Source organism: Typopeltis vanoorti, chromosome 20 (genome assembly GCF_054136105.1).
Source record: "Typopeltis vanoorti isolate ZY-2024b chromosome 20, IOZ_Tvanoo_1.0, whole genome shotgun sequence".
Lineage (NCBI taxonomy): Eukaryota > Metazoa > Arthropoda > Arachnida > Uropygi > Thelyphonidae > Typopeltis > Typopeltis vanoorti.
In genome coordinates, this window is record NC_143568.1 from 101,263,767 (window position 1) to 101,280,118 (window position 16,352).

A 16,352-nucleotide genomic window follows, 5' to 3' on the forward strand; every position below is an offset into this window, starting at 1 on the left:
TGTTTTTTGCACAGAGAATCCATAGTTTCAAAAACGTTATGGCAATATTAAAACCTGTACTAGACCAAGTTATAAATATGGTAAATATCATCAAGTCAAGACCTTTAAAAGCACGCCTTTTTAAAAAACTTTGCATATCTATAGAAGCCAAGTACGAATCTTTGCTTTTGCACACTGAAATAAGACAGTTATCCAGGGATAAAATGTATTCCAAATTTTAGAACTTAAGAATAAATTATTGTCCTTTTTCAAAATGAAGATACAGATACTTTTGTAAAATGTCTTCAAAATGATATTTGGTATGCTAAAATGGCATATTTAGCCAATATTTTTAATTACTTAAATATCATTAATAAAAGTAACCAAGGAAAAATTAAAGTATTTTGACATCCACTGACAAATTGTCAGCTTTTCAGAAAACAGTATCTCTTTGGAAAAACCGCATATCAGGAAAAAAAAAAAAAAAACCACTAGATATGTTTCCTTCACTCCATAATAAAAATGTTGAGGGAATTATTTCCATTATAACAGAACATTTAACAATATTGGAAGAAAAGATTTCAAGTTACATTCCTTCCTTAAATACACACAATTATGACTGGATACGAAATCCATTTGGCACAGAAAACATCGAGTTGTGAATTTTCTCTACAAGAAGAAAAATTAGTTACCTTGTCAATGAATCATACTCTAAAAATGAAATTCTCTGAAATAACTCTTGAGGAATTTTGGATTTTTGTCCAAGCTGAATACCCAGCTCTTTCACAGTAGCACTGAAAATTTTTTTACGGTTTTCGACAATATTTGTGTGAACTCGGTTTCTCAATATTAACCAATATAAAAACTAAAAAGCAAGAAAGACTTACTAATATAGACAAAGAGATGGGAGTAGCTATATCACATATTAGACCTGATATGGCTGAAATCTGCAAAAGCCAACAAGGCTCAAGTGTCACATTAAAATAAGTTCAATTTTTATAAAAGGCAAGTCCATGCATATTTTTATTATTAGTTTTATGACCTTAATGCTTTTGGTGTTCCCCAAATTTTTCTTATAATCAAAAGTGTTCCGTGACTTCGAAAAGGTTAAGAACCACTATGCTAAACTGATGTGCTATAGTATTTAGCCTTTCATGTGCAGGACTGATATTATAAAAAAAAAAATTACAAAGAACATACCACACACCCACAAAAAAAAAAACGAATTCAAATAATTATAAGGAAAACTGATGAGTATAAAATTATAAAAATGAATATCCAGAAGAATCAACATTAAGTTTTGAAATGTCATGATAATTTAGATTCTTCTTCTTCTTTCGCTATGCCTTATCCCATGTTAAATGGGGTCGGCGTTCACATCTTTAATTTTCTTCTTCCAGATTCTCCAGTCCAGGGAATCTTCCCGACTCCATCCTTTCTCCCTAAGATCCTCTGCCACCTTATCCCTCCATCTGAGTTTGGGCCTGCCTCTTTTCCTCCTTCCCTCCACACGCTCCACTCATTTACCAATATACTCCTCACTCCTTCTCTCTACATGACCGAACCACCTCAGCCTGCTTTCTTGTACCTTCTTACTGATTGGTCCCACCTTGAACGTCCCTCTGATGCAGTCATTCCTTATCCTGTCCTTCTTTGTCACACCACTCATCCATCTCAATATCCACATCTCTGCGCACCTCCATCTTCCTCTCCTGTGCCTTTGTTAAAGGCCACATCTCCGTGCCATGGAGCATCGGCAGCCTCACCACCATCATATACAGCTTTCCTTTCATCTTACAGCTCACTCTCGTCGCACAGGTCCCCCCGCTCATCTTCCTCCAGTTCATCCAGCCGCATGTTATTCAGTGCTGTATTTCTTCATCCAGGTCACCATCCCTCTCGACGACCAACCCAAGGTACTTGAATTTCTTCCCTGAAGTTAACCTTTCACTCTGGAGTCGTATGATCATATCCTCATCACTCCCTGTTGACATATATTCGGTCTTTACCCGGTTAATTTTCATGCCTCTCTCCTCCAATACCTTTCTCCACTCGTCCAGGGCCTTTTCGAGCTTCTCTCGGGATGATTCGCAGAGAACAATATCATCGGCAAACATCATGCTCCCTGGAGCCTCCTTCTTGATGTCCTCCACTTGTACATCCATAACCAGATCAAAGAGGTAGGGGCTCAGAGTGATCCCTGATGGAGCCCTATGACAATGGGGAACCCCTCTGTCATACCGACACTAGACCTGAGTTTTTGCTCCCTCATACATCTCCTTCACCAACCTCACGTACTTTTCCGACAACTCCTTCTTCCTCATACACCTCCATACCTCCTGTCTGGCCACTCTGTCGTATGCCTTTTCCAGGTCTATAAACACCATATGTAGCTCCGCCTGCATCTCCCTATATTTCTCCATCAATTGCCTTAGCGCAAATATTGCATCCATTGTCCCTCTTCCTGGCATAAATCCAAACTGTTCCTCACCAATTTTTGTTTCCCGCCGTATCCTTCCTTCAATTACTCTTTCCCATATCTTCAACGTGTGTGACATCAGCTTGATCCCTCTATAGTTGCCACAATCTTGAACATCTCCTTTTCCCTTGTAGACTGGGACGAGAATGCTTTTCCTCCATTCCTCTGGTATCTTTTCCTGTTGGGCTATTTTCCTCATCAGATCCCATAACATGTCTATGCCCTTGCTGCCCAAGCTTCTCCAGGTATCTATCTGGTCCTCCCCCACAGCCTTACCATTCTTCATTTTTCTCAGTGCCCAATACACTTCCTCTCTGCTTATGTCCAGAACCGATCCTTCGTTTGCCTCTCCATTCTCACACCTCTCTCTTGGATTCTCCTCATTTAGTAGATTACGAAAATATTCTTCCCATCTTCCTCTGATTTTGTCCTCCTCTTGTAGTACTACTCCTGTGGCGTCCTTTATCTGCTTAACTGATGTGATGTCTTTCGAGGCCTTATCTCTAGCTTTCGTTATTCTCGACAACTTAGCTTCACCACCGTTTCTCTCCAGTACTTCCTAAACTTCTTCAATTGCCCTTGCCTTCGCCCTTGCCACAGCTCTCTTTGCGCTTTTCTTCGCTAATCTATATGCCTCCTTGTCGGCTCTGGTTCCAGTCATGTCCCATTTTTTCTTTGCCGCTTTCTTTTCCCTGATCTCTAACTGCACCTCCTCATTCCACCACCATGCCTCCTTATCCTTGGGCGGCCCCTTTCCTGATGTTATACCGAGCACCTCTTCTTCAATTTTTCTAATATTCCGACTATTTACATACCACCATTCTTCCACATCCTCTGGTAACTTAATTCCTTCCAATACCTTTTCTTTAAACTCTTTCCTTGGACCTTCCTCTTTCAAATTCCACCACTTTATTTTCCTATATTTCCGCCACTTCCGTCTATTCTTCTTTTCCCCTTTTATATCACTGTCTACCACAACCAACCTGTGCTGTGCTGCTACACTTTCTCCGTTAATCACTTTATAGTTTTTTCACCTTGTTCAGATGTTTTCTTCTGCACATAATATAGTCAATCTGACTCATCCTATCCCCGCTCTTATAAGTTATCAGGTGTCCAACTCTCTTCTTAAACCAGGTGCTAGCTATAGCCAGGTCAAAGGCCACAGCATGCTCTACGATTCTTTTACCTTCTTCATTTCTTTCACCACTACTCCAACCCCCCGTGCACCCTTTCTTCACCACTTCGTCGCCTTCCTACATGCCCATTCAGGTCTGCTCTGATGATCACTCTCTCACCATCATGGATTCCCATTATTACCTGGTCCAGTTCTCTCCAGAATGCCTCTTTTTCCTCCTCATCACAATCTGCTTGTGGAGTGTATCCACACACTATCACAGCCACGCTTCCTCCAATCTCAAGTTTAACACTCATAATCCAATCGTTCTTCTGGCACACCTCGCAGACTCCACCCTTCAGCATCGATGTCAATGATAATTCCAACTCCGTTTCTTCCATTCTCATTCACCCTGTGTGTAAAACAGTTTATATCCTTCTGCCAGCTGCTTTGTTTTATTGCCCTTCCACCTTGTCTCCTGCACGCACAAGATCTTCAGCTTCCTTTTTCTCATCATGTCTACTATCTCTCTACTCTTCTCATTCATTGTACCCACATTCAGCAACCCGATTCTTACTTTACACACTCTCTCTCTTTCTGTTGGACTCGCTTCTTTAGCCGAACCCATCCTTGGTTCGGTAACCCAAGCCCACTTCTCACAGTCCTCAGGTGACAGAACTGTGCGTCGCTTACGGGGGACGCCCTAGCCATTGTCCTTCCTCTGTTATTCGACATTTCATCCCTGGTTTTGGCATGTTGTTTTATGGCCGGATGCCCTTCCTGACACCAACCCTCCCCATTTATCCGGGCTTGGGACTGGCACTGAGATGAGCTAACTTGCCCTTCCCAGTGGCTGGGCTAATTTAGATTGATAATGATAATTTAGATTAACATACCTTAAATATTTATAATGAACTAAATTCTGTGTTGTCCTGCACAGGAATAAAAATAACTTAACTATTAACAGAAACTAAATGCAAAGCCATATTCCAACTTGCAAATCATCAACAAAGAACTGATGGACAGTCTTATCTCACATGGCCATAGCTGACTTGAGCAGTAAGAAGTCAGTTTGATAATTGGCAGCCTCTATCTCACACAGGAGAAGTGCACAAGTAATGACCACTTAGCATGTATATCAGTCTCCTAATTGATTACTTCTATCCTGCATCAGAAGGGCACAAAGACAGCTGGCTAGCTTAAGTACTGTAATCTATCATATGCTTTGCTACTACATCTAGAAAAGTATTTAGATGTCAAATGTCAGTATCTTCAGCAGAAAAGTATTTCAAAGGAATCCATTCATTCAAACCCTTGACATGCTTTGTAAAAGCAAAGGAAGAAATTTCTTCAATGACATCATTAAAAAAAGAACTGTGACAAAAAAATAAACTTTGCTGTATTATCTACTAGCAAAAAACCTTCTAGACCGAACAAAAATTCACTGAAAGGTTATGCGAAATGTTACCTTTCAACTGCGCAACAGCGTTGTGTGGTAGCGCAACAATAGCAACAGGCAAAATGGCGTGAACTTGTACTAACACATAAACCGAGCGAACTTATTTTTGCCAACCCAATAGTTATCCCCCAAAAACCCAAGAAACTCATTTTCTTTACTTCCATAATAAATTTAGTTTAATCCTTTATCCAAGTGTGAACAAACAAAGTTTGCACCTGAAAATATCTTCAGGACTGGGGTAAAGTAGTACAACACTGGGCAACTCATAGCAAAGGTGGCCCAAGCTAACATCACTCCTATCTAAGTATATCCCATAATGCAAAACACATCTCCTTGCAGATATGTATAATCTTATGCATTAAGGGAAGGGCCACTACCCAGACTAGTTTCGACCTTTATTGAAGCCTCTTCAGTGGGAGCCAGGCCCAGAAGTGGAGATACCAGGAAGAAGTAATGGCAAGGTCATCTTTACCTATAGGAATTGCCAAAAGGCCTGGCTTCCACTGAAGAGACCTCAATAAAGGTTGAAACTAGTCTGGGTAGTGGCCCTTCCCTTAATGCATAACATTATACATATCCACAAGGAGGAGTGATGTTAGTACACATTTGGTCCACATTTGCTACGAGTTTCCTGGTGTTGTACTACCTTACCCCAGTCCTAAAGATATTTTCAGGCACAAACTTTGTTTGCTCACACTTGGATAAAGGATTAAACTAAATTTATTATAGTCTAACCAAGTGAGAAATAAACTTTCAACATCTTTCTCTAATCCAGAGTAATTTAATAAAAAGGTCACACACCTTTTGGAAACTCTTATAGGTAAAGATGACCTCGCAATTGCTTCTGCCCAGTATCTCCACTTCTGAGCCTGGCTCCCACTGAAGAGACCTCAATAAAGGTCAAAACTAGTCTGGGTAGTGGCCCTTCCCTTAATGCATAACATTATACATATCTGCAAGGAGATGTGTTTTGCATTATGGGAGATACTGAGATAGTACTGATGTTAGCTTGGTCCACCTTTGCTACGAGTTGCCCAGTGTTGTACTACCTTACCCCAGTCCTGAAGATATTTTCAGGCACAAACTTAATAAATTTAGTTTAATCCTTTATCCAAGTGCTCACACTTGGATTAAAGGATTAAAATTTATTATAGTCTAACCAAGTGAAAAATAAACTTTCAACATCTTTACTTCCAGTTGCTATCTCATCATTCCACTCTATATTGCCATAATTAAAATCACCCATAATGATCACCCTTTTCTTATTTCTTTGGATAATTTGATTACACAGTTCATTATCACCACCATCCACATTACCTGGTCTATAACAACATCCAACCAAGTATTTGATTCCATTCATCTCTATCTCACCCCATACTGCCTCAAAACCACTGGCACTATTCCCTCTTGCATCTCTACTTTGTATTGACATAACTTTCTCTACCATCAATAACACTCCCCCTCTCTTTTTACCCCTTCTATCCTCACGAAACACATCATACCCTTTCATCTCTATTCCTGTCAGGTTGTTGTCCTCTTCCAACCACGTCTCACTTATTCCGACAATCTTTGGGTGAACAGACGCAATTAATGCAACCCATTTCATCTGCCTTGTTTCTTATACTTCTAGCATTTGTATACAAACACAACAGCTCATTTCTGGATCTACAGCTAGTTCCACTGATACCACCCACTCAATGTAATCTCTCCATGCTCGTTCCATGCTTTCTGCTTATTCATTTTAAAGCCCTTTCCAATTCGAACTGATTCCTCTTGATCGCATTATAATTCAGTTCTTAAAATTGAAGAGTAATTTTTTTTAATCTTCTTACATTTACCCCATACAGTTGACCCTTGAACAACATGGGTCCACTTATACACTGGTTTTTTTCAATAAATATATTGGAAATTATTTTTGGAGAATTTTGACAATTTGAAAAAAACTCTCAGAACAAACTACATAGCTTAGAAATATATAAAAAAAAAATAGGTATGTCATGAATACATAAAATATATGTAGATACTAGTCTATATTATCATTTACTACCATTACACAAATCTATCATAAAAAGTTATGCACACAAACATTTACAGACTGTACCTGGTGCCATTCGCAGCCAAGAGAAATGTAAACAAATGTAAAGATGCAGTATTAAATCATAAATGCATAAAATTAACTTAATTAGTTACATGTAATTAATTAGTATAAATAAAAATTTTATAATGATTCATTAATTAGTGTATAGGCTAGGCTACCATAAAGCAATCATATTGCTGCTGCTTCATTATCAGTGCATGAATCAGCTAAATATACCTTATTTGCAGTATTGCCCTAATTGTGACCCTTATTATCTTTTCATTTTTGATGTCTAGTGTAAGTGATATGTGTAACAGTGTTTAACAGTATAAGACAATATTCATGTAGGTACTGAAAGACAGACGATTCATCTTGTATATAGACAACGTAAACTTACTCTATGTCGTCTGTATACAGTACTGTAAATGTATTTTCTCTTCCTTATGATTTTCTTCATAACATTTTCTTTTCTCTAGCTTATTTTATTGTAAGAATACAGTAAATAATATATATAACATACAAAATACGTGTTAATTGACTCTTTATGTTATCAGTAAGTTCAACAGTAGGCTGTTAGTAGTTGAGTTTTTGGGGAGTCAAAAGTTATACGCAGATTTTCGACTGTGCAAGTGGGGGTCAGGGCCCCCATGTTGTTCAAGGGTCAACTATAATATATTTTCTTTCATTTCCAAAAATATCTTTTATTTTCTTTTTTGGCCATTGGAACTTTTTTACTTAGTAAAAGAATTTTCACATAAAAATTATTTTACAAGGGGAAAGAGATTTCCAAATAAACTTTTTTTTTTCTTTTAAATCAAACAGCATACAATACATCTCCCTCTGCTTTATTCACTAAACCTAAAATACTCATAAACAAGCAGACTCACGTTGTTATCAGACATATTGACGATGCGGTATAACAAGCTTTTGGAGAACTCTTCAAAGGCATCTAAGTAATCATCAACCACATGTGGGTCAGAACTTTTGTGGCTTGCTACTTTAAACCATTCTTGCTGAATGATATTCAAGCTGCTTGCCTAAGATAAATATAAAAGAGCAATAGAACAATTAAACATCCACATACTAAATACATAGGTAATGTTTATGCATCATCATACAATATACTTAATTATTAAGAGAGAACAAAGCACAGTTGACTTTTACTAGAGCAAACTCAGAGGGACCACAGATGCTAAAACTCATGTTTTAGTGAATAGTTTCTTTGGGAATTTCTTCCAGCATAGCACTATACCTGTGGAACTTTATAATAAACTACTGAAAAGTTCTAATTAGTTTGTTATCATGATACAGAAAGTTTTTTTTTTGTTGTTGTTATTGTTTAGTTATCAAGGAAATTAATCCAGCCATGATGCAGCTATGTCACATTATGCTGGCCCCAAATTTGGGTAAAGAGGTGAGGGCTGAGCAAAGAGCTAGCAATCCATCCCCTTAAAAAAAATAAAATAAAAAATAAAAAAACTTTACTATAGAAACCATGACCAAGAAAAATCTGACAAGAAAAAAGTAATCATAAATGAAGACAAACTGTTGAAAATAACATCCCCTAGCGAAAGCTCTTATGGAGAAACTAAGGGATTGGAGAATGCAACAAAAAATTTGGCCAACACACAAAAACCAAAAGAGAGAAAAATTATTTTAAGCTAAAAAAAAAGTAAATTGGACGTTGGAATGTGAGGACCATGTATGAAACATCAAAAGCAGTAAATAGCCAAAGAAATGAAAGACTACAAAATTGAAACATTGGGAATAAGCAAGACAAGATTGAATTGACAGAGATTGATCCAATTAAGTTCAGAAGAGGCAATAATATAATCTGGAAACAAAGATGAGGATGGTGAACACACAAAAGGAGTAGCAAGAATGATGTCCAGTAAAGCAAGAGCTGCAATGATAGAATGGAAACAATTACAGAAAGATACATATAAAGCAAGATTGAACTAAAGATTCTAGAAAGTGACAAATATAAATGTATATATATACTAACTAACAATGCAGGTGAAAAAGAAAATTAGGAATTTTATGATATAATATATTACAAAAAACATGACAAATAACAAATCCTAGAGATATAATTATAGTAATGAGGAATCTAATCTAACTGCTAAAATAGGAATTGATCACACAGATAGATAAATGATAATGGGAAAAGAAGATATAGGAAATATAAATGAGAATGGAGAGATATTACTGGATTTCTGCATGGCGAATGAATTAGTAATAGGAGGATCCATCTTGAAGCATAAAAGTATAAAGCAACATAAATAGCACCAGATAGAAAAACTTATACCCAAATTGATCATATAATGATACAAAGAAAATGAAGAGGATCTCTTTTGAATGCAAGATCAATGAGAGAGTCAGATGCTTATACAGACCATTTTTTTTTTTGTAATAGGAGAAATTAAAATAAGATTGATGAGCATAAAGTAATGGGCAAAAACATGTATAACATAAAAGAACTTTAAAAAAATGGAAACTTAAAGAAAATATGCAATAGAGATTTAAAAATAAATACAAAGGTCTTACTCAGACCAGACAGAATGAACATGAAGAAATGTTGACAAGTATTAAAAACATATCATGAAGCTGCAGTGCATAGAAGAAAAGACAGAGGATGGATATTTTCACACACAAAACTCAAAATTGAAGAAAGAAAAGAAATAGAGAAAAAAAAATATTACAAGATAAGAATAGCATCAGCTTACAAGAGAAATATAAAGAAATACATAAAGAAAGATTATGAAAAATGCAAGAAAAGGTAACACTTTATTGAAAATGTACTAAATGAGGCAGAAATTGCAGCTAATAGAAGTGATACTATAATGTTTTAGTATCACTTCTATTGCAGCTAATAGAAGTGATACTAAAACATTATATAATACTATGAGAACAATGATAGGCAAGAAAAGAAGAGATATTATTAAAGCTAAACAAGGAAATAAAATAAACAGCAATAAAAAGAAAATACAAAGATGGGTAGAATACTTCAAAGAGATAACAAACAGAGAAAAACCCGAAAAAGAAATTCAGATATCAGAAAGAAAAGAAAAAATATTAAAAATAGACACCAAAGAAATTAAAAAAAAAAAAAAGCGACTATTAAATTATTTTAGAAAATTACAACCTATACTAAATATTAATTAAAAGAAAACTTTAAATCAATACTTCCTATATTTCGGCAATGTTACATTGCCATCTTCATAGGAACATAAAACTATGATAAGTGCACACAGGCACTAACAACAAGCAAATGAGGCTGAAGAGAGTAACTAACGTTGTTCCTAGAGTCCTAAAGGTGCCCCCTGGTGGGCTAAATTGGGTTGTCTTGACTGTTGGGCTGATATTCTTGCGTTGTTACCACGTATAAGCGTATGGGACAGTCTCATGCACCCAAATTTGTTGAGGTTTGGGAGTTTTTTTAGAGCTGAGGCTTATTCCATGAACAATCGTTCGTATTTAAATTTGCTGTAGTGTAGTAACGTGGCTTTCTTCCATCGTATTCTGTGGCATGTATCCAGAGCATGGTCAACAAGTCCAGAATGGCTATATTGGTGAAACTAGTCTTTGTGTTCAGATATCCTGATATTAGCTGTCCTGCCTGTTTGGTCATAGTAGGACAGTTCACAGCTGCAAGGGCCTTTGTATACTCCAGGTAAGTCTAGGAGAAGTGGCTGGTCTTTGGTGGAGTGGATAAAGGATGCCAATTTCTTATATGTGGTTTGTAACAGGTCATCAGGTCATATTTCTTTAGGATTTTGGATAACTTTTCATAGGTGCCCCGGATGTAAGGAATGGTGATAGATTTAGTGTAATCTTTGTAATTGGGGGGGGGGGGGGGAATTAACTCGTTTTTGGAGATTGTAGCCATTGGCTAAGAATGTGTTAAGGATGTGGTTTAGTTCAGTGTTAGAGCATTGTCATCTGAACAGATTCATTTTGCCCTGTTATATAGAGTTTTTATAATCCCATATTGTTGGGAGGGGGTAGTGGTGGGATTGCTGGTGAATGTATCTACTTGTATGGGTTGGTTTTCTGTAAACAGAGAAAGCCAAGGATCCATCAGGCTGGCATGTAATCAGAGTGTCTAGGAAAGGAAGACTGTGTTTGTTTTTCCTTTTCTAAGGTGAACTGGATTCTGGGGTGTTGGTTGTTTAGGTGTGTTAAGATGGGGAGTGTATCTGAGCCATGTGGGCAAATAGTGAACACATCATCCACATAGCTTAAAGTTTTCTTTTAATTAATATTTAGTATACATAGTAATTTCCTGAAATAATTTAATAGTCGTGTTACCAACGTATAAGCTTATCAACAAAAAAAAAAAAAAAAAAAAGGTGAAATACAAAAACACACTAAAGTAAAAAATGGAAAAGCAGTTGGTATACCAAATGAACCATTAAAAGCAGTTATAGAGTTAATGGTGAATATTCTCTACCCAATTCTTAACCAAATATGGATGTGGCCAGATGAATAGAATATTGGGTTACTGATCAAAATACCAATTGGAGAGGAATATGATTATTAAACACAAGTAAAATACTAACAAGAATAAAAAAAAAAAAAAAAAAAAAAAAAACAGATCAAATGCTAAGAGAAGCATAAGTGGATTTAGAGCACACAGGTCATGTATAGATCAAATAGCAACACTCAAAATAATAATAATAGAACAGTCAACAGAAATGGCAGTCAAATCTTTATATTAACTTTGTCAATTTTGAAAAAGCTTTTGATAGCATTAACAGAGAAGCAATATTGAAATTAATGTCCTATTATGGCATACGATGTAGTTCGTATGCCATAATATGGTTCGTATGTTGATAATGTTACATTATCAACATAGTTCAAAAAAATGAGTTAAAGGAGTTGTATGATAGACTGTGTTTTCTAGGAGGGGGCATCCCACAATGAGTCTTTTGACTCCATGGAAGCCTGGATTATAATAATAATAAAATACAAATCATACAACAATGGAGAACTTTCAGAAAAATGTGAAATTAAAACAGGAGTTAGACAGAGCTGTATTCTCTCCCCAACAAAAATGTTTTAGATTATAAGAAATGCTGTGAAAAACACAAAAGGAATACAGTGGAATTTGATAGGACAGCTACATGATCTGGAGTTTGCAGATGATATATGTTTATTATTATTACAGGTATCTCCATCAAGTCAGGAGACTTATCGCGGGAGACCCAAACTATCAAAACAATAACTATCATACCTCTTCTTGAATTCATTTACAGACAAAGAACTCGCAACTGAGTCACGCAATGCATTCCACTCATTCACCACCCACCAAGCAAAAAATCTAGTTCTCACACCTTTGTTAACCATACTTTTCTTTAATTTCCAGGGATGACCTCTTGTTCTTCCATCACTATCACACAGCTGAAATATTACCCCTGCATCAATCTTATAAAAACCATTTAGCAATTTAAATGTTTCTATCATATCCCCTCTTCTCCGCCTATCAACCAACCTCTGCAATCCACAAGCTCTCAATCTATCAATGTAAAGAGCATTTTTTACATCACTCACCAACTTAGTCACTCTCCTCTGAACCCTCTCCACAACCTCCTCATCTCCAAGGAATCCAGGTGACCAGACTTGAGCACAGTAATCAAAATGTGGAAGTATCAATGTCTTATAAAGGGGAATAATAACCTCTTTATCTCTGGATGTTAGTGTGTTCTTCAACATACTAACATCTGTGGCGCACTCAGGATTTAATCTTGGAGGGGGCCGAGCGCTCAGGATTTAACCTTGGGGGGGGGATTGAGTAGACGTTTTGCGAATGCACGCTACACATCGCATACGAACTATAACTGAGCATATGCAGTGATCGCTAATTCATAAGTAGCACACAACATAAATAAAAAAATGAATTTTAATTAGGAAAAGATTTTTGGAAATTTTTCTAGTGTTTTTTCCTTTTCTTTGGGGGGTGCCCAGCCCCCTTGCCCCCCCCCTCTGGGTGCATCACTGTCCCTATCTACCAACACCCCTAAGTCCCTAGCCTCATCAATCTCTTGGAGTACTGTTCCATCAATGTAGTACACAGTTGGTAATCTTTTAATCCCAAAATGCATGACTTTACACTTTTCCACATTGAACTGACATTCATCACCTTTTGCCCATTCTGCAAACTTTCAACATCAGCTTGATTTTTTATTGCGCTACCCAATTTTGCATCATCAGCAAACAACTGAATATCTCCCTGTAAGCCATTTCCTATTTCATTTATATACAAATTAAACAACAATGGCCCAAGCACAGAGCCCTGAGGCACACCACTGGTCACCTGTCTCATCCTGAACTCTGCTTCTCCATACACCACCTTCTGGTATCGCTCCCTGAGCCATTCTCCTATCCATATCACCAATTTAGTATCCATTCCCATCTGCTCCAATTTGCGTAACAGTGTTCCATGGGGTATCCTGTCAAAAGTCTTAGCAAAATCCAGAAGTACCACTGTGTAGCCAGTTCCTTTGTCCAACTCAGATGTCATTCTATTATGAAAAGTTAATAGATTGCTAAGGCAGGATCTACCTTTAACAAAACCATGTTGGCCTCTATAGAGTATCATATCCTGATCCACCCATTCTTGAATTTTGTCTTTAACCAACTTTTCCAATACTTTTACCACTACTCCTGAGATAGTGATTGGTCTGTAATTAACTACCGCAGTTTTAGAGCCACCCTTATGCAAAGGAACCACTTTGCCTAACTTCCACTCCATAGGGACCATACCAGAGTTCAAACTTAAATTAAATATCCAAGTAAGAGGGGTTGACAATTCATTTGCACATTCACGCAACACCCGAGCTGATATTCCATCTAAGCCTACAGCAGTGTTTGCATTTAAATTTTGCAATATATTAAATACCTCTGATTTCTTAGCTTCAATTCTCCCATTAGTTATTGCTACAGGTACAGAGATATCCTCACTTGGGTGATAGACTTTTGAAAAGTGATCACTCAGTAACTCTACTATTACATCTGATTTTGTCACATCAATACCATCAGCACCCACTAAAGTTATCCTTCCGAAGTCATTCTTCTATTTACTTGCCACATAGCGAAAGAACTCTTTGGGATTACCCTTGATCTCTTTGGCTAAGGTCTTCTCATAAATCTTTCCAATCTTTCTGAGCCCTTCTTCTGCTCCTATCCTCCAGTTCATCTTTGGTCTTCCTCTTTTCTTGCAGATTCCACTCTAATGTTTATTTGACTTTGTATAGTGAAGATAATTACTTCACACACAAACTTTGTTTGCTTACACTTCGATATATGATTTAAAGAAGAATGCGATTTCTTGTCTATTACAATTTACTTGATAACCAAATGAAAAAAAAACTTTCTAGAACTCTCTTGATCCAGAGTATTTTAAAAATATGCAGTACACCATTTTACTACTTGAATATGGAAAATGTACAAATTCTACATTGATTTAACCTCATTATCTTCCTGGCATCTAGCTTCTAATGAGAATTCAATAAAGTTCAAGCTAGTCAGGGTGATAATTACCATAAAGCACAGCAATATAAGATACTAAGGTAATTGATGTAAAGTCAACAGCCCTACATATGAATAGCCTAGTTGCAAGTATACTTCACATGCAAAGTTTGTTTGCTTATGCTTGGGTATATGATTAAAATAAGAATATAATTTCTTGTCCATTATAATTTACTTGTTATATTTGATGTTTGCTTTAGTGAGAATTTCTTAACTGAAAAAAATGTTAAGAATGTTTGTCCAAAGACAATAGTTATCATCCATATAACAAAGCTTTTACTATAGATTTTATTCAATTTAATAACTTAACATAGTAACTTACATTAATAAGTTATCAAGCAACTATGAATATAGAAAGGTTTTTGTTCTTATTTTTTCCACTTAGTTACAAAGTTGAAGATGAAGAGGCACAAAACAGACTCAGATAGTTGAGGTCCTATACTCCCAATGAAGTGAAGAGGAATAACTATCAAGGAAATTATAACATACCAGAAATTATATTCTTATTTTAATCCTATCTAAACAAGAAATATCAATGACCTTCTTCAGCTGATTGCAAATACAGTCCATGATTTTGCTGATGGCTGCATTACTCTTTTTCATTTCACAAACCGGGTACTATACATATCAAACATTCAAGAATACTTCTACAAAAATCCCAATATTCAAACCCTTCCCTTAATGGGATTCTGATAACCTTGTTAATTTCAATCTTCCTGATTTCTCACAGAAAATAACCCTTTTCTTTCAGTCTTACTTTTGACAAAATCCAAATCTCTGGCCAAGATGAGATTTCTTTTCTTTGGATAATGCTAACATCCAATCTTTCTTGGGATGAACATGTGATATTATTGCCTCATCATCATCCAAAAACATGGATTTTCTCTTATGTTGTAAATGTTACTTTACCTCTGAACAAATATTAACTCTATACAACTCACAAATCTATCTAACCCTTGCAGGCTGTTCTTGCATTTGAGCTGGTAACTTTAAAAGCCTTGGTATATATATAAGTGAAAGAATCCATCGTGTAGGTTGACTAATGATCTGTCTTTCACCGATTTGCTCTCTTTGATAGAAAGGTTTATGGTTTCAGCTGCTTGCATTTTCTACAAGCATTTTCACAATTAACTGATCAGAAATGGCACTGGTAAATTTTTTATATCCTTCTTGCATACAAGAGGTTATAAGGTCTGTAACAAATAAATGCCATGTGTTGTTGGCTATGGTGAAGACCAAAGTTATTATTATTAACATCTGACCTTCATGGAGTCAGAGACTCATTGTGTGAGGTACACACTATTGCACACAATGCTCATCCAACCATGCTTTAAACTGATTCAATGTATCTACATTCACAACACACACTCAGGTAAGGCATTCCTGCTCCTCCTTATACAGTTTCCAGTGATGGCCTCTTGTTCTACCCACCCCCCCTCCCATTCTATGAAAAATGTTAACCTGATAACAACCCCTTACTAGCTTATACGTCTCAATCATATCTCCCCCCCCCCTATTCCTTCAATTCACGAGGCTTTGCAACTTATATTCTTTCAATCTGTTCTCATACTCCAAAGACTGACCACCTTTATGAATCTTCTTCGGACCCTTTCCAACATATCCTTGTCACTGTGAAAACCCAAATCTATGCACAATAATTCATATGAGACCTGATCAAGGCCTTATACAATGGCATCATAACCTCTCTATTTCT

At 36.5% G+C, this 16,352-nt stretch overlaps 1 protein-coding gene across 1 annotated transcript in view; it reads right to left on the reverse strand.

Annotated features, from left to right (window-relative positions):
• The window catches only part of LOC150095720 (uncharacterized), a 245,880-nt gene that overhangs the window by 55,701 nt on the left and 173,827 nt on the right, over positions 1-16,352 (reverse strand). Inside the window, exon 9 of the mRNA XM_090409701.1 lies at positions 7,996-8,145. Within this exon, the coding sequence (XP_090265827.1) occupies positions 7,996-8,145 (150 nt within the window). The remainder of the gene's footprint in view (positions 1-7,995; positions 8,146-16,352) is intronic.